Below are 27227 nucleotides of genomic sequence, written 5' to 3'. Positions count from 1 at the left end.
AAAATAATTTAAGGTTTCTACTTTCTACGGAGTAGTGTTTTACACCTGGGTCAAAAGTTGAACAACAATTTACACGGCACACTTTGTTAGGGGAGCAAAAATTTGTAAAAGGACTAAAAATCTCGTTTTTTTGTTATACCTGTAGGGACACCATAACAAACAGGTGCAGCCCCAATCAAGAATGGAAGTTTACATGCTTTTCGGGCTTGGCTGACAAAATATCCAGCCCTTAACTTATGTCGGAAACAATATTCACCTACATCATCTGGCACTGTATCAACTATTTTCTTCTTCCCTCGGCCTTTCTTAGTGTTTCCTTTCCTTACTTTCACAGTCATGGACTTTAATTCTTCGGCTAATAACCTGCATTGGATGCAGCCTGTGGAAGACATTGACCGTTCTTCCAGAAAAGATTTAAGCATAGCTTTGGCAAAACGGTCAATGTCCAAGTCTGTCACTTCCCATAGGTTGGCAACCACAATAGGAGCGCCAGCTAACACATAGGAGAGAGAAGTACCAACTGGAGCATAGCATCCATTTAGGTTCAAAGATCCGCTGCTACATCCCATAAGAAGCATAGCAGCACAACTCTCCAGTTTTTGAATTTTTTCTCTGGGAATATATTGCGCCCCTGTGTAATCATAAAGAGCAGAATAGTGAGTCCATTTGAAGGGAATAGTCAAAATAGTAACTAAAACTAAATATATTATTACAACATGATAATGTAAACACAAGGGACACACCACTTCCATGGCCAAAATATAGAAAGAGATCACGGTTTTCTAAAGCTGAACTCAACTCTTCTGTTGATGGAACTATTCCAGCCATCCCCTGAAAAGAAAATATACCAAAAGAATAATCATAGTTATAATAATACAGAAAGAGAAAGAAAACATTGCAAATAAATTAAATGCTCATCTAATGGAGAATATAAACAGTGCATAATAAAGGTTTCCTATGTCATTGTGCACATGATGAAAATGGAGCACAAATACAATTTCAACTTATATTTGAACTTTTGGTGTCAAATCATTTGTGCACTGCCATAGTCTTTTATCATCATTTATCCACTGTAGAAGCAACAAGAGTTTACCTGCATGTTCTGATGTTTAAAGAACTCTTCAAATTCAGTTTGCGTGCGACTTAGGTCGCCACTAGGATTCAATAAATAAAATGCATCCAACGGATCTATCAATGGGAATTTAGTAGCAATCCTGGCAGCTTCCTCTTGGACAGACCGCCTTTGCAAAGCCATGAAGATGCTGGTGACAGAAGGCATGCGATACACTTCTTGCTCTCTCATGATAGGCATATTTTTCAAAGGCAACATCTGCAATTAGTTATTCTACATTAAACTTGGCTAGGAAAATAAGAAGGGTAACAAGAGTTGTGAGATTCATCACCTTTAAGTATACCCAAAGGTGCAGATTGGAATTTGATGCCATTTAAAGGGAAAAATATGAAACCATTTCAGGATAGAGTCGGATAATCACTAAGAGGTCATCAGTCAGTCAACAACTTAATTTCATCACCAGACCATATAGTAGGACAAAGGTAGAGATAGGGATATTTGAAGCTGTGCCTCAAGTCCAACCTACAATGATGCTGATACCTAACTAAACAGTTCACCATTGTCTATGACATCAAAATTTCCGGGGTTACAATTTGACCAAAGTTCCACAGCCGAACATAAACCTAGCTACGATAACTACAGAGAAAAGGCCAATCATTTCAGATTCATAGGTTAAAGGGAAAACACAAACAAGATCATATGATGTCCATCAGGTTGGAGCCCAGAGGAGTGACATAATGAGACAAGTAAAAATAGTCATTAATTTATCAGTAAATGGTTAAGAAAGAGATGGAAGGTGAAGGAGGGCAGGATTGCAGGACACAAATATCGAATATGGGAGCAAATCCAAGTGTTCAATGAGACATTTTAGAAAATGATAGGATGTGAGGACACTGGACACCATCATAATTATGATAAGGGGTAAGAGGATACTGCATATCTATAACATATGCATAATTCTCACAAGGACAAAAAAAAGCCAATTAGAAAGCATAACTATCTTGTCCAAAATTACATAGTGTGCTACAAAACGCTAAGCAGTATTATAGAAAGAATTAACTAAAGACCCACCTGAACATTGCTATCTAGCACAAAAACAACAGGCTCCCTACGTGTGCAGTATTCTAGCTCAACCTTGTTAACTGCAGCAATGAGTGAATCCGATAGATAAGCAACCGCATCATATGCCTTATCCAGTGAACTAGATCTTCCTCGATCACAATCTATGACGCTACCAATGTAGCAACCTTTCTCAAGGAACAACTTTGGGATTCTTGCCTTTTCCATATTTACAGACTTTATGCCTCCCATAACTACCTTTAAAATACTTTCGTTTGAGTCCCATTTGCATTCATCTTTTTCTCTTTCATGCATGAATTCCTTCACGGCACAATTCAGTGAATCACCATCCAACCATCGGCCAAGAAGCATAAATTTCCACTGACCAAACCATGTTTCTTCTATCTCCCTGAAAATTAATACCCAGGATAGAAGTAATGAGTGGACTGCTGTTTACCAAATAAACAAAAAATAAGCTTTAGCAGGGTTAGTTGATGATGCTTCCAATAAAAGAAGTTAATAAGAACACACCGCAGCAGTTTATGCAGGCGCTTATCAAGATTGTCTCTGCAAGTCCACCATACTTTGCGGCTTCTTTCAGTGTGTTCTTCAGGAAAGCTTGAGCAAGATAAATAATTTCCTCGCAATAACGATTTAAATAATGGAGCTACATCATCAACCAGACTGTTACAGCCCCAGGGTGAGCACCACTCCTGTACAATCTTCTCACCAAAAGTTGAGCAGCTAGAACCAGTTTCTTCATCTAATTCATTGGGAAAAAAACAAAAAAAAAAAAACAAAAATCTGTAAATTGCACCTAAAATGATATACGAAGCCCTAAGGGCTACATATAAGGAGCAAAAATGGTAATATTTAGTTAAGCCAATCATTTATTACACCGATCGACGCATGATTTTGACATGCATTTCCAAATTTTTACCATCTTCAGAAACATATTAAATGCTTATATAAAGTTATATGTAGCCCTTAGTTTAATAGTTAATATTCCTATATAAACTTGAATTATACATCATTCTTAAGGAAGATGTTACCTTGAAGAACTTTACTCAGAGGCAACAGCAACACAGCAGGCTGACTATCAGCATTCAAATGGGACAATAGTATCCAACCGTGAACACCCGAGGGATAGCACATCAGGTCTTCAAGAAGGCCAGCATACGAAGCCCCGAGTAAACTCATACATACAATTGTAGCACTGGGAAGATTTTCGAAAAACTTTGCCACATATGATTCTATCTCCAGAGTTGACTCAGGGACCATCCTGACATTAAACATTGGCACAACATATCATTAGTTTCAGGAAGGTCTAAAAAGAACCCAAATCAATCATCCATAAACTAGCCACCAGCACCTAAGCAACGTGCTCATATCTTCTATCATGCTAGTCTCAACTGCAGCTTCATAACCCTGCATTAGTAATAATCAGATAACAATTCACTAAAACACAATACATCCAGCTAGAATGACAATTTGCAAAGCATAAGCCAACTGGAAACTGTAATGCAATTATCCAAATGTAAGAAAGCACAAAATACAAGATACATATAACTCCTAGAAGTTTGCGTAACATATACTACTTACGTGCAATGACCAACTGCCAAATATGTAGTACGTGCAGAAAGAAAAGCCTTCTACAACTGTTTAGTTTATTGATACTGAGAATACCTAACACAAAATTATCTATTTGCTTCTGACATGACTCTACCCCAACCACCAAAAACAAGTGAAAAAAAGATCAAATCCAAGGGGAACTAGATTTCCATATCCAAAAAGTGATAATTTTAAGCAAACCAAACCATTGTATCACATGTTTAAAGTTTAAACCAATGACATATGATTCTATCCAAGCTTCTGTTTGCAAAAGAGGATTGTTTGTAGAAGACACAATAATGTTTCAAGTTAGGTCTTCCAAAGGAAAGAAGTGAACTGTCAATTAAACACCTGCTACTCCATGTGGAATAGAACTCTGGTACCAAGGCTTCAATTCTATATGCTGCATGGCTAACCATAACAATGGAAAAGTGAGTAAAACTAAGTATGCACCACTGAGTCATCATTATAAATTGTTAGTTGACAGTAGGGTTAAAGTTTTTAACATTTAAACACCTGTAATATAATTGATTAGTAACACCAAGAATATAATTTCTTTTAGAAAAAACAAACAAGCATACCTTATTTTTCGATATTATCTGAGATCTATGCTTCACTGAAATAGCTGAAAGGAGCTGTAAATTGTGATGGACGCCAACTGAGGCTTGATGAAAATAAGCAGCCCAATAATTTTCAGAAAGCCCTTTGTAAGGAGAAAGAGAAGACAAATTCTTTCTTGAAACAGAAACCACATAAATCAGAGCAAGCAGCCTAGACACCTGTCATAGTAATTTTTACACCCAATTAACATCATTTCAATACCAGTACGTATGCAAGTAGATTTTAAAACTGTACATGTTTATATCCACTTGAAAAAAGAAAAGCCCCTTTACCAGCTTGCAAAGATCAGACTAGAAAGCCAAGATCATGCTCTAATCATGATTCTCATAATAAGACTTAAAAACATCCCCTAATATTATACTCCCACTCTACCAACATCCTCTATATGCCCCCTCCACACAATCTTTCATGAGTCAACACCAGTGGGGAGGATGCAAGGGTGACAAATGGAGACGATAGCCATTAGCTAAAACATAAGATCGGAGGTATCTCACATGGGATTTTGATGCCATGACGACAACTTCCGAGTTACAACACAGTTTGCACTGCAGTGAACTTTAAGGCCTAGTATGCATCAAAATATTCATTTGACATCAAGCTGCAGCATAAATATATGGGGAGTAATCATTTTTGGTTATTCAGTATTCGTATTAAAAAAAAAAAAAATTGAAATATGGATCAATGTCTCAAAACCCCTGTGTTATGAATTGGGTTAATGGAGTCAACACCGCAAGTCAACCACCTCGTTTGGTGTATACGAGGCGCGCAAAGAAGGGGCAGCAAGGGTCAAATGAAGCCAGAAACAAGGAGCAACATGACAAGGCTAATTAAAGAGTAGTTTAGGAAGGGAAGCAGGACTTCTTTAATCATGTTCCTTATGGGTTTCTATTTTAGTTAATTATTGTCACATGTATTATCTAGGCTTGAGTATATGTATGTTAGAGTGAGAAGGAGTAGAATCCATCCAGAAATTTGTGAGAAACAATTGGAGAGTGGCGACCTCAAGTTGCTTAGGAGAGTGGTAGCCTCAAGCTGCTAGATTGTATCTCTTGACTATCAATTGAATGAAAAACTCAGTCCTTCTTCTAATTAACATTACTTGCAAGTCTTAGTTCATTACAAACTTGGTATCAGAGCGGTGGTCCTGCGACCGCCGGTGCCGGAAACTTCCAGCCAGTAATTAAAAAAAAAAAAAAAAAAAAAAAAAAAAAAAAATTCAAATCAAATTCCAGTAGACATGGAAGCAGACATACCTCAACGGCTCACCGCCATAGAAGAAGTGCTAGCGGCCATCCAGGAGAGGTTACAGCCACAAGACGACAACCTCACACGCACGGTGGCGGCGGCCATTAAGGCAGCCATGGAAGAAGAGCGAAAGGAAATCGAGAAAGAGAGGAGGAAGACGGAGGAAGTGATGGCTAACACGGTCAACCACTTGGAAGAACGCCTAGATCAATTCCGTGCCACCGTAAATACTCAAGCCTCCTTAGACCGCAGCAAGTTCATGAAGGTTCAAGAAGAATTGGAGAAATTGAAGTTTTCTCAACCACCACCGCAACAACCGCAACAACAACCAGTCATACAACCCGTCATACCAGCAGGGGAAGGGGGATTGAGCGGTGAAAACAGCCTGCACGAAGACAGACCCTTCGACGATCCGGGGTGGCATCCGCCTGAGAATCGAGGCTGGGTCGGTAGTGGTGGAGGCAATGGCGGTGGTCATTGGAGGCACCGTAAGTTAGAAATGCCTCTTTTCGACGGAGCGGATCCCGATAATTGGACAGCAAGGGCTGAAATGTACTACGAATTTTACAAGCTGACGGAGAGGGAGAAAATGGAAGCGGCGGTGGTCGCGATGGATGGGGCCGCCTTGAAATGGTTTCAGTGGGAGCAGAAAAGACGACCGTTCTTTGGGTGGCCGGACCTCAAACACCGAGCTCTGAACGAGTTCAGACCTTCACACTCAGGGACGCTCCATGAACAATGGTTAGCTGTGACGCAAGATGGCTCGGGATCGGTGGCGGAATACCGTCGGAAATTTATAGAGATGGCGGCGCCGTTAGAGGACGTGCCGGAAAGTCTAATGCTCGGGCAATTCATAAACGGGTTGAACAAGGATATTAAAACTGAGTTGAGACTCCTCAATCCCCTCAACCTTGAAAAAGCCATGGAAATGGCTGGTAGGATTGAGGAAAAATATCGGGTACAGCAGGGTAAGAAACCCGTTAGTAATTGGAAAGGGGGCTTCGTGGTTGGGCCATCCAATTCTGGCCCAAGTCTGAGCGGCCCAAGTGGGAGTAAGGGTGGCTTAATAGCTTCCTATGGGCTACCCAGCAGTAGTGGGCCACCCAAATCATGGCCCAAGGCTCCGGAATCCCAAAGCTCAGTGAACATGGGCCGGTCCAACCGTGGCCCAAGTCAGAGTTCCACCGGAGGCACTAGGCGGTTAACCGAGTTCGAATTGGCGGAGAGGAGGTCGAAGGGGTTGTGTTTTAGGTGTGATGAGAGGTGGGGTGTAGGTCACCGTTGCAAACGGAAAGAGCTTAGTGTGTTACTAGTGGCGGAAGGGGAAGTAGAGTTGGAGGATGAGGGACCGGAGTTGGAGAGTGACACCCCTTCGGAGGAAAATGGGTCAATGTCACTATGTTCGGTGATCGGAATACACAACCCAAAAACAATGAAGTTGAGAGGGATAGTCAAAGGGCAAGAAGTGGTAGTAATGATAGATCCGGGAGCCACTCATAATTTCTTAGCGATTTCGGTGGTGGAGCAAACGGGTGTTCCCATTACTCAAGGTGGGGAATTTGCCGTCTCTTTAGGGAATGGGGATACTATCCGGGGTAGCGGAGTGTGTAAGGGAGTCAAGGTGGAGCTTCAAGGTGGTCTCACTATAACCGAAGATTTCTTCCCACTCACCTTAGGTAGTGCCGAAGTAATTTTAGGGGTGCAATGGCTTGAGAAATTGGGGGCCGTGGTTACTAATTGGCGAACCCATGTCATGAGGTTCACCGTGGGTGGAGTTCCGGTCACTCTCACCGGAGATCCAACCCTCGAAAAATCACGAATTTCACTCAAGGCTATGGTTAGAGTGTTGAAAAAGGAGAAAAAAGGCTTTTGGGTTGAGTGCAACAGTTTGGAGGATGAGAAATTGGGCCCGAATTCAATCAGCCCACCTTCGTTCTTAGTTGAGGTTTTGGGCCAGTTTCAAGGGGTTTTCCAAATGCCAAGTGGGCTACCCTTAAATAGAGGCCATGAGCACTCTATTGTGTTGAGAGAAGGGGCCAACCCAATTAGTGTTAGGCCTTATAGATATCCTCAAATCCAAAAGGATGAGATTGAGAGGCTAATACGGGAAATGCTCGAGTCCGGCATCATCAAACCATCATCAAACCCTTTCTCAAGCCCGGTTTTGCTCGTTAAAAAGAAGGACGGGTCTTGGCGATTTTGTGTAGATTATCGAGCTCTTAACAAAGAAACGGTTCCGGATAAATATCCGATTCCGATTATTGATGAGCTACTTGATGAATTACATGAGGCGACAATTTTTTCCAAGCTCGATTTAAAATCGGGCTATCATCAAATTCGGGTCAAACCGGAAGACACCCATAAAACGGCCTTCCGCACTCATGAGGGACACTATGAGTTTTTGGTGATGCCGTTTGGGCTCACAAATGCCCCGGCTACCTTCCAATCTCTCATGAACGAGGTCTTTCGACCTTACTTGAGAAAATTTGTGCTCGTGTTCTTTGACGATATTTTGGTCTATAGTAAGGCCGTGGAGGAGCATAAATATCACTTGAAATTGGTGTTGCAAAAGTTGGTGGAAAATCAGTTATATGCCAATTTTAAAAAATGTGAGTTTGGGAGACGAGAGATTGCTTATTTGGGTCACATTATTTCCGAGCAAGGGGTCGCCATGGATGCTGATAAAATTCGAGCCATACTTGATTGGAAGATACCGAAGAACCTTAGAGAGCTCCGGGGTTTTTTGGGGTTGACGGGATATTACCGAAAATTCATCTCTCACTACGCTCACATAGCCAACCCTCTTACCTCACAATCGAAGAAGGATTCTTTCGGGTGGTCGGAAGAAGCTACAGCAGCGTTTCAGAAGCTAAAATCGGCGATGACCACCGCTCCGGTTTTGGCCGTTCCTAATTTCCGAGAAGCCTTTGTGGTTGAGACCGATGCCTCCGGGTTCGGACTTGGGGCGGTGCTTATGCAAAATGGTCGTCCCATTGCTTTCTACAGCAAGATGTTGGGGGTTTGAGCAAGAGGGAGATCGATTTACGAGAAAGAGTTGATGGCAATCGCTTTGGCTGTGACCAAGTGGCGTCATTATTTATTGGGGCGTCAATTTGAAATTCGTACCGACCAACAGAGTTTGAAATATCTCACGGAGCAAAGGGAGGTCGGAGGTGAATATCAGCGTTGGCTGAGGAAATTGGTTGGATTTGATTTTACCATTCATTATAAGCCCGGCGCTGCGAACAAGGTGGCGGATGCCCTTTCTCGTAAGGACGGAGCTCTGCCTGTGCGATCAGAGAAACTGATCGAAGGAAAGGAAGAAGAAGAGATGATAGAGCTTGGGGCCTTGATCCATTCATGTTATGTGGATTGGGCCGAACTTGAGAAGGAATTGGAGGGAGATAAAGACTTGGGCCAGATTGTTCTGGGCTTTAAGGAGGGAAAAGAAGGTCCAAAAGGGTTTCATGTTGAAGGGTCCAGATTATGTTATAAGGATCGAATTGTTCTGCCTAGGTCGTCAAAATTCATTCCCTTACTCTTGAAGGAGTATCACAGCACCGCCACGGGTGGTCATGACGGTGAGATTAAGTCCTATCTCCGGTTGGCTGCCGACTGGTTTTGGTCCGGAATGCGAAAGGATGTCGGAAAATTTGTGCGAGAATGTGATGTGTGTCAAAGAAACAAAACCATCACCAAGAGCCCTCTTGGGTTGCTCCAACCGATTCCAATTCCCGACGCCGTGTGGGAGGACATCTCCATGGATTTCGTGGAGGGATTTCCTCTTTCTAAGGGGGTAGACTCCGTGCTCGTAGTGGTGGACCGCCTTTCAAAATATGCCCATTTTATTGGGTTAAAACATCCCTTCAACGCTCTAAAAGTGGCAGACGCTTTTGTTAAGGAGATAGTCCGTCTTCATGGTTTTCCGGCATCAATTATTTCTGATCGTGATCGGGTTTTCATGAGTATCTTTTGGAGGGAGATTTTTCGTTTGCAAGGGACACACCTCCGCCGAAGCACGGCCTACCACCCTCAAACCGACGGCCAAACAGAGATTGTGAACAAAAGCCTCGAAACTTACTTGAGATGCTTCATCGCCGAACAACCTCGCACCTGGGCTCGCTGGTTACCGTGGGCCGAATATTCCTACAACACTTCACCACACACCTCGACCAAGATGATCCCATTCAAGGTCGTTTATGGTCGAGACCCGCCGAAGCTGTGGCGATTGGGAGCAGGACAAAATGGTGCGTAGCCTTAAAGAGAGTTTGCAGGAAAGGGACGGAATTTTGGAGGATTTGAGAATGAATTTGAATCGTGCACAACAAGTGATGAAGTTAAATGCTGATAAACAGAGGAGAGAAGATAAGTTCGAGGTTGGGGAGAAGGTTTTTCTTAAACTACAGCCTTATCGGCAAAAGTCCCTTGCAAGGAGGCCCTTTGAGAAGTTGTCTGCTAGATTTTATGGGCTATTTGAAGTCATTGAGCAAATTGGCAGAGTTGCGTATAAGTTGAAGTTGCCATCGGATTGTAAGCTACACCCGGTTTTCCACATATCTCAACTCAAGAGAGCCCTTGGCAGCACTCCAAGTCAGCCCACCCTTCCTAAGCAACTGTCTCCCGACTTGGAGTTGCTTGTGGAGCCAGAGGAACTCATTGATGTGCGCAGGGTACAGAAGGAATCAAGGTTCGTGCTCGAAGTACTACTCACATGGAAGGGCCTGCAGCATTTTGAAGCCACATGGGAAGATTTCGAAGCAGTTAATTTACGCTTCCCTGACTTCCACCTTGAGGACAAGGTGAAACTCAAAGGGGGGAGTGATGTTATGAATTGGGTTAATGGAGTCAACACCGCAAGTCAACCACCTCGTTTGGTGTATACGAGGCGCGCAAAGAAGGGGCAGCAAGGGTCAAATGAAGCCAGAAACAAGGAGCAACATGACAAGGCTAATTAAAGAGTAGTTTAGGAAGGGAAGCAGGACTTCTTTAATCATGTTCCTTATGGGTTTCTATTTTAGTTAATTATTGTCACATGTATTATCTAGGCTTGAGTATATGTATGTTAGAGTGAGAAGGAGTAGAATCCATCCAGAAATTTGTGAGAAACAATTGGAGAGTGGCGACCTCAAGTTGCTTAGGAGAGTGGTAGCCTCAAGCTGCTAGATTGTATCTCTTGACTATCAATTGAATGAAAAACTCAGTCCTTCTTCTAATTAACATTACTTGCAAGTCTTAGTTCATTACACCCTGTTAGCGCCATCAGATTCGACACAACAAAGCTAGGGTAGATATGAGTATATGAGTAATATGACCACCACTCGCTCCTAACAAAAAACATGTAATAGGCCAAAGCTTTGTCTTGTTTGATGCCTTTTACACTAAAGCCACTAGAAACAAAACCAATAAATATCACAAAAATATTATAAAATTAAAAATGAAAAAAAATTTAAAAAATCTTGAACTTAGCTTTTTACAAATTTTGATCAGAGCATATTCAAAATTTGAAAATTCAAACAGGAGCTACAGATACCTAACACTTATATACTAAAAGGAAAATAAAGAAAATTAAATAACACTCCATAATCCAACACATTTCAGTCACCACAACTCTTGAGTAAACAAAATGATCACAATGAATACATTCAAACAGGATGGTTTGGAAACAAACCTTCTGAAATAGCACAGGAACCTCACGACTGAGAACAAAAGACAGCATAAGGAAGGAGACTACATAAGGCATTTGGATGCAGCACAACTCACAGCAACTGCTCCTGGAATAAGAAAGAAGAATGTATTACAAAGGACTGCAGTTAGTTACATAGGATGTTAAAAAAATGTAGATACTTGTGTGTAAATGCTAAGTAATAAGAAACATGAACAAAAGTAAAATCCTTTATGCGCAAACTTTACAAAAGCCTACTTTAGTAGCCGATTGACATGACCATTACCCTAAAAATTTCTAATCTTAAATTTCACACAGCTATGCATATCGTGCTACAGCTTTGCATGTTTTAAAAATAGCAAAAGATGGCAGACAAGGCCAGATTGAAACCATAGATCCTGAGACCGCCTCAAAATGAGAAATAAATGATTTAAGAGCACCACTAGCTCAAACCCACCTCCTAGAGGACCTAGACGATTGGAAAAATTATACCCATATTAATTTCCTTTTGTACATAGCTATAGATTAGCATAAACCAGGATCCAAAACACAATAAGGTAGAAATAAGGAGTGAATTGATAAATATGTACAAGAGAAAGCTTAGAAAAAGGGTTATCAAACTCTTTCAGTTATTAAACAACCTTAAAAGGACCTTTCCTGGTTTGTCTTAAAAACTTTGTGTTTTAACTTTAAGTTAAGCTATAAAAGACTCATAAGCTAGAGAAAATAGTTTTAATCAAGAATGTTGCACTTCCATGTTAAGCTTGGATTAGAAATCCAAACCTCCTCCTCCACCATAGTTTTTTCCGTGCCTCCTCTAGTGTGTCCTTTAACTAAAAGAAATCAAACTACTTCTCTCTGCATTTAACAATATAAATTTATGATTTTCTATATCAATCATCAAATGAGAAGGGTTGAGCAATTTGTGCGACGTAGCATAGGATTTCCTTTCAGTAGGAAAACCAAAGACTTCAGCTTGTGCACAACCCAAAAAAATGTTACTTTAACTAGGGTAGTACAATATGTCTCAAAGCCTCAGCTATACTGCAATAGAATGAATGAGAATAAACACTTTATTATTAGTTTATGTTAGCAGATTTACTCCAAGAACGCAATAACACCAAAGTAGAAGCTAGAGGTAAAAGTCTAGAACTGCAGGTCATCCCTGCAAGACCGGCACCACCTATTGACAGCTAACAGTTAACCTTCCAAACAAGAGCTTGATTCTAACCAAAGAAGCAATTTCTTATACTGGCAGACAGTTGAAAATTGCATCATATAGCCCAACCTCCATCCTTAGAAAGTTCCGCGAACTTGCCAAATCTTTATTATCTGATTTCCCATACCCAAATAAGTTGTCCACTTCCTTTCAAGGGTTCCAGTTTAAAAAAAAACAAAAATAAAAACAGGTTTACCTAGTTAAAGATTAGTTATAGCAATATCTCCCAAAAGATTCTATCCAAAACCTCACCAAGTCAGAAATGCAATTCTTACTGGAATTACAAGAAAAGGCCAGCCTACATTATAGAAATGGGGATTGGTCGATGGTCACCATTATAAAAGTGCCCAGTTTCCAGGTCAGCCAAATCGAAGACCTGACTCCCAAAACTTCAGGCACTCTGCAACAGAGATCAAATGTTCAAGTCAAATTGCCAAGAAGGGTAGATATGAATGTGACCAATGAAAACCAATGATAGCCATTGCTACATCTGGTACTCATCCAAAATTTTCAGGTATCATTTCACAGAAAAATTAAGCACAATTCCTCAACTTGAAACCTAAGATAAACCATGTGAGATTTAAACAGAAGTAATTTGTGGGTATCTGTTGTGCTCTGAATTTTTTATGACAAAGCTTTGCTTAAGTAATAAACATAATTTTAAACATAAAGTAGATGTAATCACAAGAATAGTGTCCTAAAACGTGTTGAAAATATTTACTCTTTGAATTTCCAACTAGCACAAAATTTTACACCTTTCACTCACAAATGAAAAGATATTAACATCTAAAAAAATTATAAATGAAACTACAAGAATGGATATAAGTGCTAGAAGATACCATGATTAAAGTCAGTTTTCAGATGCATATGTAATGTTCATGCATGGGTAAATCACATAATGAGCATAATCCATACCCATTGCCCTCAGAATACAAGGCTTTCCAGGAAAACCAGCAAAGATCATACAGCACTTCTGCTCGTTCGACAGCCAGATTATCCCCAGGAATTTCCTTGCCAATACTAGAAAGCTCAAGTAGGTTAGAACTCGAACAGTGACAATCATTTCCTCCCAGCAATATAGACATGCATTTAGCATATATGATGTGCAATTTATGAGTTCCAGCCAAAGCTCCTTTGCATTTACCTGCCAAGAAACTCGGTTATAGAAATTAAAAATCAACACTGAAGTTAGTCAACGTAACTCAATCTTACACCACCTTATGTCAGATAGTAAAAAATTTAGCAACATGCAAGGAACTCTGAACAATCTTCTTCCGAGACTGTGAAAGCAGTGGCTCAAGTGAATCATGCCTGCCCGTGTGCAATAATTAACTTTTGACCACAGGCTTAATCATGTTGCTAGCAAAGTAGCAATTGAACACCATTGGATCTAAAGCAATCATACAAAGTAAATGTTTTGACAGCCAATTTCGCCTTGGAGGACCAAAACAATTTTACATGTTCTATTCCCATTACCCATTCAACCAATTTTGTTGACCAATTCCAAAAACAAAGAATAATAAATTCAACTATGTTGATTTCTATATCATTACAAAGCTAGAAAGCACAAATTTACAATTCTTGACAACCTGTCACTTGAGATCCAGATAATGAAAGAAACTCCTGACCTGGATAATCATACAAAGGCTAAACAAAACACAGGGGCAAAAGCAGAATTACAAGAGAATGCAAATCTATATCCAAGTAGAAAATATTTCGTGATTGATGATACAACAATATTAAAAAATTGGAACCTCCATCCCAAATAGAAACAAGATGTTCCCCCATATAGAAACTTTATGACCTTGGGTACCAAATTCTTTCATTCCTTTTTTAACCCCTTTGATTCAGGTCATCCATCGCCTACCTCAACTTCTTTATGTATCTCTCTCATTTCAATCCTCCATTCTCACAGCTTCTGCCTCCTTAACTTGCCACTTAAACAATTCTCATTTCATAAATCTAAATATAGATGAAGCTCAATCCACAATTCAAACAGCAAGATGAGAGGCCCGAGACCTCTTACAAGAAAGAGAAACTCTGAGATACTTTGCTACAATTATAATAATATGCAAACTAATACTACTATCATATGAAAGCATCAATCAAGTACATTAAAAAGGTTCAAGAGATGCAAAAGAAGCTCATGAATTCACGAAGTGGATTTTCAAAAATTATAAGAACATTAAATGAACAGTACCTAAGCCAATTAGTAGTCTCAGTATGTGTTGCCTACGGACAAACTCCCACTTCATTCGTATAAAACAAGTGAATGAACCAAAAAATTTGAGTTCGCTTGAAAGACATTTCTGGCAAGAGATTTTGTTAGAAGCAATTGTTGCTTCACCTTCCAATTGGCCATTAGAGTAGCTATTAGTAACATTCTGTAGTACCCCTCTGACAAAACCAGACTTGCTGCCATGAGAAGACAGCTTTCTATAACAAGTTGCTGTTGAATTTTGCTCAGCTGCACAGGACTTTGCAGTAACCAGGGTTTCTAACTCCTTCTTTGTCTTCCTGGACCTTTTAGTTTCCGTTTTTGCTTTTGTCTTTGCAGGCCTTGATAGAATGTTGATGCCTGAAATAGCTACAGCACAATCATGATCAATCTTATTTCCAGATTCAGCACTGATAGCAAATTCCTCCCCAAATGTATACTTCACTGAACTGGCTCCTTCAAGCCAGATAGCAAGATCATCCTTCTCAAGTGAGATCAAGCTTAGAAGAGATAATTCATATGGATTTCCTGAAGCACAATCGACACCCTTTCTGTACAAGTTACCAAGTTGCTCATTGATGCAACTTTCCAACACAAGTGAACACCTAGAGCAAGTCAGAAAGTCCCTTTCAACAGCCAAAACTTGCATTGAAGTCTCTAATTCTTTTTGTGCTAAATCCGAAAGACTCATTCCATGGTATACCTTCCCTGTATAATTTGCCAGAAGCCCCAGTCAATATCACATATCTCCAATAATAAAGAGGGTCAAGGACCAAACACAACATAAAAAGAAGCACCACAAGGTTTATTCACATGCCTAGACATGAGGAAAAACTGACAATGAATCGGGGCAAGCTTTGCAAGCAGGAGATACTCTTGCCTAATATGAACAGAGCTTCTGCCTCGGCTACATTTCCAAGTCTTTCATGGACAATACCAACCTAACATATATTCCAATAGTCAATACAAACTGGTGTGAGATTAATAATTGAACACCTACTGTTTTCAATACCATACATACACAGTCAAGTTAAAAATGTGAAAACCTGCAGTGTGCTCTCAAGATAACAGCGGAGCACATTCCACGGGGTAAGTAAAAAGTCATCTGAATCCTGCGAGATATTATTACTGGGCCAATGTCTTAAAGCTACTTGATTTAACACCGAGAACTGACTAACACAAGCTGATGGCTTTCGGCTAGTAGTTTCCCCAAGTTCTTCATTATTTTCTTCATGCTGCTGAATTAAGAAAGAAAAATGCTCCTGCAAGAGCTTACCACGCAGCCGATGAGCTTCTTTTGCACAAAACAAAGCCTACAAGGACAAGAGACATAGTGAATTGGTTAGACCAACAGAAATATACATGTATTGAGTAAAATGATAGAGATAATGTCACCGGCAATCTATTAATCAAATTTGTGCATCATAAATGATAATTTGAGATAGTCCTTATACTTTGAGATAGATAGTGCTAATACCCAGAAACCATATATAGTATGTAGACCTTATCATGAAGAGATCAAAATTTCACGACGCCTGAAGAAAGTAAGGGTTTTAGCATATACATCATGCAGGATGATTTTCATCCTCTTGTTGAGTGAATTAAGAGAACATTCCATGTATGTAACATACCTCAATAGTCCTTCCAACAACAATGAGCCTTTCACTCAAATGATAGAGATAATGTCACCGGCAATCTATTAATCAAATTTGTGCATCATAAATGATAATTTGAGATAGTCCTTATACTTTGAGATAGATAGTGCTAATACCCAGAAACCATATATAGTATGTAGACCTTATCATGAAGAGATCAAAATTTCACGACGCCTGAAGAAAGTAAGGGTTTTAGCATATACATCATGCAGGATGATTTTCATCCTCTTGTTGAGTGAATTAAGAGAACATTCCATGTATGTAACATACCTCAATAGTCCTTCCAACAACAATGAGCCTTTCACTCAAATCATGGTATATATATCCAGCTTGAAAAACTGAACTGCGAGATACAGAAACCTAGATGAAAGGTAAACATCAAAAGGCAATCATGAACATTATAAGCATTGAACTATAATTATTTAAACCCACACATGATGAGCCTTACATTTGAAAAGAAATTGGACGCAACCTCTTTCACTTCCTCAACGGAGATCTCTAATTGTAAAGAATGTTTGAGCTGATGGAAAGCCAGGGGGAAGACCGAAGATAAAAAAGAGAAGTTCTGCTGAAGCCCAACTGATAGTGGCTGAGAATCCTTCAAGCTAGCAATCCAGAAGTCAAGAGACTCTGCATCACTATCATAATGTTTCGAAAGAGCCTTTATAAATTCCTCATTGACAGGTACAGCACAAAGTGCATGGTTAACCCTTCGCGATTCCCACAATGATAACAAACACTTCTTCAATGGAACGTTCATCTCTTTTAATAATTTAATCGTCAAATTTACAACATCTGAATGAAGAGTCATGTCGCCCTAAAAACGAAGCAAAAGGTCATATTCAAGAGATAGCGTGAATTGAACAATACAGTTATATCTCAAAAAACTAGAACAGCATAACTGATTATTTTATTCCTCAGGGCACCTTAATGGATAGTAAGTCAGCAACATGATACAGTAGCAGCAACAAATAATCAAATTTCATGTCAGAACTGGCAATGGTAGAGTGACCAGTAGCATCAGTACTCGACCATAGCTTCACAGCTTCACAGATGTCTTCAAATATTTCCTGCTCAGTGTAAAAGTTAAAAAGAGATAATAGGACGAAAACCAAGAACACCTGCCAATTAGAGAAAATATATATTTATTATTCAAAGATATAAACAAGCCACACCTTTGAGGTTGGATTGGCTTCTTGAGTGGAAAGAGCACGTAAGCAATACACAACAGCTAATTGATTAAAAACCTTAGAAGGTATACCATGAGTCACCCCAGATGAGTCTTTCTGTTGAATTCACTAATTAATGTCAGAATAACAATTTAAGACAAATTAAATTAATTAACGATGGACTAAACCGAAGAGCAGCCTGATGTTACTGACAATTGATTTAATTGCATTTGACAGACACTGAATACAATTTTTGAGACCTTCTATTCCAAAGGTTCTTGACAGCATTCCTTTCTGAACTAGAATAATTGATCTCTGCATGTACTCGCTAGAATGATACACTTCCTGCAAGAGAAAGTCAATGATTTCCATTTGCATCCTCTGACAAAATATAGGATACACGTTGCACAACTCTTGATATACCAAAAGTTCCTGAAACGATATTCGAGCACATTTATATATCATAAATAAACATGATCAAGAAGAAGAGTAACAAAAACCAGAAAGCATAAGATAACATGCACAAACCTGCTCTAAAATAGTCCCAACAATTTCGGTAGTCATACCCGGAGAGTCAAGCAATTTTTTACCCAAGACTGTAGCATTGCCTTCAATTTTCTTATACATTTTACATTGTATCTGCAAAACCAAAGGCAATCAATTGCAAGAAGTGTGAACTGCAATAAGACCCAATAATAATTCTTAACATAAATAAATAAACACCTACAATTACCTTAGCCCAACGCTTTATTATTACCACGGGACATGGAAGTTGCCCCAAAAGTTTTCTAGCAAGACACCACTTTTCAAGACCAGACTTTGTTATCTCCACCACTTTACAGCTATCAATTTGATGGAGGATGTCCATAAGACAGGAGTTTACTTCACATGCCTCATTTACATACTCTGCAATCTTATTTTCAGATAACTCTTCATCAAATCCCTTTCGCTTGCCTGAAAGTATCTCAGAGAAAAGTAGACAGCGACTCCATGAGGCTCTACAACGTATTTCTAAAGCCTCTGAGGCCTACATGGTAAAGTACTGAGCATGTCAGCAGCATACAAGCAAAGAACTCAAAGCTCAAATAAACCCCCTGATAATAAGCATGTGCAATTACCACATATAAGCATACTAACTTGTATGAAAAAGTAAGTACGGTGCATGAAAAGCCATTTAACACATGGTGAACATCAATAGTTGGTACCATAATCCTCATTAGCATATCAACAACAGACCACAGGCATCAAAAATAAATGGTGATTTTCCAACATAGCAGCCAATCAGGATATGTACTTCCAGAATGGTTTTGAGTTGCAGCATAACTACCAAAAAATTGTGGATCAACTACACAGCTACCCTGTTAAGTTAGAAGAGTGAAATAACTCACCACACACTCCATGCATTAGAACATTGTCAATATATTTTGGGTTTATATTTGCTAGTTGTTACTGCCTTGTATACAGCAATTCAAAGAAGAAAGTTCCATCGATCATGTAGATAACAAAGAGTAAAGACACCAACCTAAAAAAAAAACCTAGAACCTAAAGCTCGGAAATGCAATTATATTTTCGAAACCCAAGAAAAGATGAACCTATCCCACATTAACTTTTCTCAGTGAGCAGTCTAAGACTCTGAGCACACATCAAAATTAGAATTCAATATTAATTGATTATAAATTGAACCCATTTGTGAAGCACAATAGAAATGGATATATAAATCAAGAATTGTTAAAAACCTTTTTTTTTTTAAAAAAAAAAAGTAAATGAAAAAACCTCGTTCACTCGTTCAAGTTTGTAAAATACGACAAAATTGTTGTGAAGCATGGATATGGTGTGCTTCCACATTTGGGGGCGTAACAACGGAATGCATTCATTGGAGATAATATAGTTTATAAGCCTCGTACTTCCCTGAAATTACGAGGACATAATCAATTAGCTGAAAAAAACAACAAATTCATTCTGTACTCTTCGTCACCATTAGTTGCATAACAGTTTTAGCTAAAGAAATCATCAACTTGCCATCATAAAAATACCTTGGTTCTGGAATTTAGCTTCAGGGAGAGAGTAACAGTGGCCACAGAGATGCTGAGGACAACCATGTCAAGTTCAGCACGAGACTCTCTATTCCTGTTACGTGTATGACCACAACTTAGGAACAGAAAAGGCTTTACAAAAGTCAATGCAGCTGGTTCTCTATAATGAATTGTCCGCATAAGAACATTCTCTTCCTTTAAAAAACAGAAGAAACGGAAAAGAAAAGACGGGGTGTGTGTGTGTGTGTGAGGGGGGGGGGGGGGCATAGATCTTCAAAAACTTTGTCATGATAAATAGCAAAAAACATGGAAGACGATATGTAACAATGGACCAAAACAGCTAGAATAAACCAAAAAAAGCCACTACTTACTGCTGACAATATGGGAAAAATAGGCCGTATTCAAGAAATGGCTCCAGGATAAGCTTCAGGGCATTTCCTAAAGGGGGCTCCATGTCTTCTGTAACTATCCTCTTCCTTTCTGAAGTTACAAACTCAGCAAGGGGCCAACACAAGAACTTCAAGGCATCCAGATAAAACGACAGATATGCTTCTCCATTAATTGACTTACAGAATTTTGAAGCCTTAGAGCTTAAACATAATGATTCTTTCTCGTCAAAATCCCAGAATGCACGGCTTTCTGGCTCATCACAGACTTCTGAGTTGGAAGTGAAGTAATTCTTGCCGTAGCTCAGCAAAGCAGATATATGTTGTAGTTTATCCCAGCCTTCGGGCAAGAAACCCACAGAAGGAGTAGAGCTCTTTGAAGCTGAAGACAAACAGCTGTTTGATTCAAACCTGAACTCAAAAAAATAGAGCCCTAGAGCATGAAGCTGCTGAATAAGTTTGAAGTTTGCCAAATCCTGCCCAGAAAAATCACAAGCAACATTGAAATTGTGCTAGTAAATAACATGGAAAAGCATACATCAAAAAGTTATTATTTGTGAAATTCCAAACTAAGAACCTGAGAAAATTTGCTATTGTACAGATGCATAGCAATGGAGAAGCGGATATCCTTGCATGCTGATCGGCATTTGTTTGTAAATTTTGATACAAAATTTACAAATTCTTCTAGTTCTTCCCATGTTCCTCCCTAAAATAATTATAGAAATTTAAATATAAAACACAAAAAAAAAAAAACCTGCACTTTAAGGGCTCGTTCGGCATCATTGTAGTTTTTTGTTTTTGAAAGTCATATGATATATTTCATCAAAAAAAAATAAAAAAATTAGTCAAACTTATTAGGATCATCATATTTTGAAAACTGACAACAAAAAAGTGCAAACAACTTTTTCTGGTTTCCTGTTTTTTGTGTTTTTTTTTTCTAAAAAACAGAAAACAAAAACAAAAAACAAAAACGAACAAGCCCTAAGCAAATATCCTTGCTGTTATATTAACCAGGCAAAGCATATTCCTAGTCTTAATTCAGTTATTCCGTAATTAGAATCATCAATCACAAGCAACCTTAAATTCTAAAATTATTAATACAGCAAAATTAGTTTAATAATATAATTATCACAAATAAAAATCACCTGCTGACTTCGAGCATCCAACCATCGTATGTACTCATCAAATGTAGCTGCACAGAAACGTACCAAAACCTTTTCAAAATTGGCAACTTCTCTAACCAGAAAGAGTGCAGAAGTCTTCATATGAGATAATAGCTTCCACTGCTGCTTAGTACGTGCATCGGCTTTCAAATGCCTAAGAGCACCAATTCAATAAAATAAACTCTTGACAAAGCATCAAGTAATAATTCAAACAATCAGTTTAAGCCATAGCATGTAAACCAATGTCTACCGAGTCCCCAATATTCATGCCCCAACAATCGTGTCCACACTCTTTTATCATGTAGAACAGGCAATTCACAGCACACCATTCATTTTCTTACCTATACATCCCAGTCACATTCGATAACGAGATACTATTTCATACATTATGAACACCTAGAGATATTCCATCCCTTTTTTCAACCAAGATCAACTTCAAACATATAGGGGAGCAAAATCAATTAAAATAAATCACTTTCAACAAAGATCAATTTCAAACGATTCGAATCAGCAAAATCAATTGTAATCCAAAATGATTAGTTTTGTTTCGCCACAAACAATCAGTTGCAAAATTAAAATTCAGTAAGCAATAATAGGGCCATAGTAGTGAATAAACAAAATCAATTTCTAATCCAAAATGATCAGTTTTGATTCGCAACAATCAAGCTGAATAATTAACATTCAGTTAGCAATATGACGAATATATTTTCCGATATCTCATATCTCTAACAGAATTGAATAGAATGCATAGTGTAATGAACGGAGACGCACCGGAACCAAGGGCGAACCACGGCAAGCAAATCCAAAAGATTTGTATACTTTTCGGTCCCGGCATCCTTAACTCCACTCAACGACACACACTGCGCAATATCAACAGCCAAATTCACAATTAACTTCACAAGATCATCATCTTCGAGCAGGCCATCAGAAGGAGGAACGAGGTTGCCCTTGGAAACCTTACATTTTAAATATTGAAGAAGCTTAACAACACCAAGATCCTCCAAAACCCTAAAACCCTGATTAATGGCATCGTCGTACCTTTTCCATCTCATCAAGCAATGCACATATTTACCTCTCTGCAAATGCACAGAATACCGTTTAGAATCCAAGGACAACTGAGGCGCCACAACATCCAAACAGTCCAAGCACAATTTGTAAGAATCGAGCAATTGCGACACAAATTCGGTGGTTTTCGGATGTTTCGGCGATTCTGAGAGGCGTTTCGGGAGGAGAGAGAGGGAATCATCCAAGAATGATACAATTTCCTCACTAATTGAGGGTTTTTTCTCAGGGTTTTGAGGTTTGGATGAATTGAGGAGAGAGAGAGGTTGCAAGAAGTCGGTGAATAGAGTGTGGATTGAAGTGAAATCGTAGGTTTCGAGCTTCGACTTGAGATATGAAACTTGAGATGTTGTACCCATGGCGATGGCGGATGAGAGTGTGGAAATCGTACACTTTGAAAAGAAAGGAGAACAAAATGAGCGCCAATTATTATACGGCGTAAATTACTCCGTAATATACTAATATGCACTAGGAGTACGTACTCCAACCTATTTCTTGCACCCTGTCCTTTTCAAATTGCTTTGAAATTTCGTTCGGCCTTGTTCCTTAGAGTTGTTCTGCTCTATTCCGGTTTGCTCTATTCTGCTTTACTGTATCTACTCTACAAATGTACTCTAATATGCTCTGCAGTGGGTAGAAGTCCCACTCTGTCCAGAAGCTCAAAAGAACAGGGTCTTCATTGTTCTTCAAATTGCAAGATGAAATAATTTGATTGTTGACTTTCTTTGTGAATTCAAATATTTATACTAATAAATATAAACCCTAATTTTGCCCCAATTCAATTTATTTGGGTAAAAGTAACAACAAAATTTTAAAGGCATAGACAAAATCAAAGGAAACTACGTAAAAATGTAAAATGTAGGGCTGAGCAAAACTATTCGAATATCCGAAAATCCGATCCATATCCGAACCGACATATAGATATCCGCTCCTATGTTAATTTCGTATCGGATAACCGATCCGAAAATTTCGAATATCGAAGACCTATTCAGATATCAATTTTACTAAGATACATGTGTATTAACTATTAAGTCACCAAACGAAAACGGTGTTACTTGAAGTATTGATGCCCCAAATTATCTTTACCTAACTAAGTTCATGCAATCATGCCTAAGGTAAGACCAATTATACGTGTGGAAAACACTATAGTCCAAAATATGTTACTTGTTTAATTGCACAATCAATAATACTACGGAGTAGAAGTTAATCAATCAATTGTACAACATGAAGGTGAGGTGAGATGTGGCCAAACACAGTCACAAACTCTTATTCTCCAACAGCAAAATATGGATTAACTACAAATCCAAAACTACTTCGTCAGTTGGCCATACATAACATTATAATACTTGTACTTCATACAGTATTAATTAGTTAGCATCATATCTTCCACCATGATACATACATTCCAGCTAAACAGGCATACGATTACTCCGAAAATCTTCAATGGATTTCAACGAGGCAGTTTTTTGAGGTCCTTGGTAACTTCAATAGTCTTTTAGAAAACTTCACTTTAACACTAGAATCCACAGTAAGAATGGTCATTTTGCACAATGCTTTCGCGCATTCTAGAAAATATTTGATCACATTCCTCTCCACGAACTGCCCTCGGAAGGAAAGCATTTTAACAACCTTCAGCTCTTGGGACAAGCAAACAGGCTTTTCATAACGATCATATGCATAACTTGGCCAGCTAAAAGGTCTGCTCAGCTCGCCTTCTTCTCCCATGTTTACCTGAATAATCAACACAAACCATCATGTGACAGAGTATATCTTATGGTTAGACTTGCAGCCGTTGCAGGTTAACGACTGAGTATGCAATCGTGATTAGTGTTATTACAACATGCAATTACAATAGTAGTAGTTAGTTACCATCTGTAATATCAGAGTCTGGACCTTAGGGGTGGCTTTCAGCAAGCTATACAACGAGGGGCGAGCCATGTAATCATGAAGTGTGACCCTCAAACAAGTCAAATTAAGAAAGGACGGCATAGCCTTGTGCATAATTAAAAATCTGCAAAGCCCCTTCACAAAAGAAAGAGGGGATAAATAGTATGTTAGAAAGAATCCAATATGATATGATCATTTCACTAATTGAATATCATCCTTCTCCACAGATGTCACACCAGCAAATTAAGAGTTTAACCAACAAAGGAAATGTTTCACCCACCCCACCCCCACTAAAGCAAGTGTGGGGCGCGTGCGCACCATTACACTAACTCTTCTATGATATGGGGTTCGTAACACTATTCCAAGACTACTCTAAAACAAGTGTATTCTCACGTATTGGAATCCTTTTATAATGTCCTTGAACTAGCACCTGGAAAATGCACAAAACTCTAATCTTTCATCAAGTTCAGTTGAGCAAAGTAATCTGAAAGATATAACGACTTTTTAGACTATAATATATTAGCTCCAAATTGTTAGTTAGAGATTTCAGGTAACTACAATCATGTCTCATAGTGATTACTTTCTTTTATAAAAGGAAAACAAAGAGCAGAGGATAGCATCAAAAGTAGATTTTAAAATAGAAAACATTGGAAGAAATACAACCATTCGATTAATAGTTCTCAAAATCTAAACAGAGTTGATATAAGAACACAGGGCACATATATTTCCATGTACAACATCATGCAATCATGCACTCTACGCAGTTTCTCTATGTATGGCAATTCTGAGCTTCAAGGGCATCAAGGCTGATAAAATCATCAAAGAAAAGTCAACAGTGACCAAATTTTGAGCTAATAATAACCAATCCCAATATATTAGTGTTCTTGATCATGGAAATAGATGTTTACCAAAAAGAAAAAGAAAAAAGAAAAGAGGATACTCACGTTTGTTGTATCAAGGGACAAAGACGGATATCTGGTGCTGATAACTTCATTTACGCACTTAAGAAGGAGATCATCAAATTTATAAAGAGCCTCGCGCAAACCAATGATACCTATATCAAGTATTGCACGTTTAAGATTCGGGAAGCTGCCCACCAAATTGCATGCTATGGGGTCATCCCTGAGATACAGGTGCTCTAGCTGTGGGGCATCAACCTCAAACCTGTAGCTAAAAACATAATCCAAATGATCAAAAAGTATTATTGTTAGCTTTTTCAGTGAAGTTCCTCTAATCTTGAAACACATATCATAAGCCTCATTTGGTTTTGCATCAATTTGCAAATCTTCCAGTTGCGGACATCCACAAAAGAATCTCTCACAAAAGTCAACAGCGGGTCTGTTAAAACAAACATGTAGAACCTTCAGATTTGGAAAACACTCATCCAAGGGCGGAACATGGAAAACATAGTCTGTCTTGAGCTTAAAAACTCTCAGTGATTTGCAAGTGAATAGCTCAAGTGGCAATTCATAGAAAGACCCAAGCTGGATGTCAAGGTCCAACTCCTGTACATTGCGACTTAATGCAGCAGTAACAAAATTCCTGAGACTGAGCACACCTATATACTTGGGCCAACTCAGGCGAAACTTGTGTATATTAGTGGAGTCACATTGCCTCACAACTTTACACATGGAGCAAAGAAATGGTATTAGATTATCTTTCCCTACAGAGTTAGGGTTCAAGATATGATGATAATCAATGTCAATAATGTCAATTCCCTTCCAATGGTTCTTCCAACTCGAAGACAACAAACTAGTAGAGACAGCATATTTGATGGGAAGGAAAGAGAGAATGCGATGTAGGATGTTATCAGGTAACTTGCTGATCCTATCTTCCTTTTCAATGCTGGCACTTAGTTTCAACTTGGATCCCATTACTTAAGTAATGATTCTTAATCTTTGCTAACCTAACACATTGAAGGATCAATGTTAATGAAAACATTACACAAGTTTCCATTCCAACTAACATCAAATAAGTAATTGGACCACAACACCATCATGTGAGCTACTATATGCACACGGCTAGAAGTATCTGTAAATTGAATGATATTGTCCTAAATAAATTTATCTAAGCATCCAATATACTCATGTTGAATTACCAATGTAGCTCAACATGTGATACAACATGAATTCATTTATATGTCGGGCAAGTTAATGAAGCACAACTAAAATTGACGAATTCCATTGCATATTGAAGTCTCATAAAGAACACTTATTAAAAGAGGAGTCAAGGATGATAAGTGGCTACTATACAATGTTCCTATAAGCTATCATTTTCATATAAGAAAACACGAATTTAATGTACTAATACCTCCGTTCCTACATGAGTTGTCACATTACTAGTTCAAATTACACGATCAACATGACAATAAACTCCAGAGCGGGGTAATTAGATCATACTGGTGATATTTTATAACTATTATAGCACATTTAGCCAATTGAATTGCATAATAATTTAACCAAAAAAAAAAAAAAAAAAAATTGCATAGTAACGATTAGCAAAGGGACCTCTTTAAAAGTGCAATCTGGGTTCTAATTTTGAATAGTTTGCTAAAAGTGCAATCAACCATAAATCAATCATGGCAAATGTTCATATAAAAATAAAATTGAGAAGAAATGCAAAACAGAATTAATCAAAGAAATGAAAGTGATTTACCTGGTTGTTGAATGTGCAGGAAATGCGTTGCCCTCTAAGAATTGGGAAATTGGGATTTATCGAGAGATAAAATAAGGGTTAGGGTTTATAACTTTTAATTTCAAGAACAAAATTATCCCGCCATTTCAAAATAGAGTCAGGAGTTCCCAAAACCTTTCCCCACATTTGTCAATTTTTGGACATGTATTTGACGGAACATAATCCCCAAGTTTTGGATTAATCGCAACACCAACTTGTCAATCATCATATACTTCCTCCGTTTTTTTTTTATAGTTGCACCAGTTTGACTATTACACTATTTATGTGTTTTACTTTGACTAACTTTGATGATTTATGCTTAAGTAAAAATATAGTCATATGGGAAGTTATTAGATTCATCTCGAATTATACAATTTTAATATCAAATGTTATAATTTTCACAAATTGGTAATTCAAGATATTAACGATTGAAAACATACATCGACAAGCATGAAAGTATAAGTATTGCAGCTGTTAAAAAAAAAAAAAAAG

The 27227-nt window shown here is 38.5% G+C and overlaps 2 protein-coding genes across 2 annotated transcripts; both read right to left on the bottom strand.

The window, feature by feature from the left end:
• Window positions 1–55: 55 nt before the first annotated feature.
• Window positions 56–22534, bottom strand: LOC145617989 (separase-like). The gene is made up of 26 exons (XM_081672767.1): window positions 21885–22534; window positions 21096–21267; window positions 20528–20656; window positions 19936–20426; window positions 19565–19658; window positions 19305–19439; window positions 18265–18558; window positions 18060–18170; window positions 17745–17963; window positions 17538–17648; window positions 17289–17432; window positions 16811–17179; window positions 16633–16722; window positions 15754–16020; window positions 15525–15648; window positions 14690–15415; window positions 13405–13633; window positions 11277–11379; window positions 4324–4521; window positions 3504–3559; window positions 3184–3413; window positions 2663–2894; window positions 2144–2540; window positions 1094–1330; window positions 744–831; window positions 56–631 (listed from the first exon to the last, which is right to left on the bottom strand). Exons 1-26 carry the CDS (start codon window positions 22532–22534, stop codon window positions 114–116), a joined length of 6414 nt encoding a protein of 2137 aa, XP_081528893.1. The 3' UTR covers window positions 56–113.
• A 1081-nt stretch (window positions 22535–23615) lies between these two features.
• LOC145617161 (F-box/FBD/LRR-repeat protein At5g22660-like) lies at window positions 23616–25936 on the bottom strand. The gene is made up of 2 exons (XM_081671843.1): window positions 25007–25936; window positions 23616–23906 (listed from the first exon to the last, which is right to left on the bottom strand). The coding sequence occupies exons 1-2, from the start codon at window positions 25934–25936 to the stop codon at window positions 23616–23618; spliced, it is 1221 nt and encodes a 406-aa protein (XP_081527969.1).
• Window positions 25937–27227: the final 1291 nt, after the last annotated feature.

The sequence above is a fragment of the Chenopodium album genome, chromosome 26 (assembly GCF_948465745.1).
Source record: "Chenopodium album chromosome 26, dcCheAlbu1.1, whole genome shotgun sequence".
Classification (NCBI taxonomy): Eukaryota; Viridiplantae; Streptophyta; class Magnoliopsida; order Caryophyllales; family Amaranthaceae; genus Chenopodium; species Chenopodium album.
Note: the sequence above shows the minus strand (reverse complement) of the source record. Positions and strands in the feature narration are given on the sequence as shown.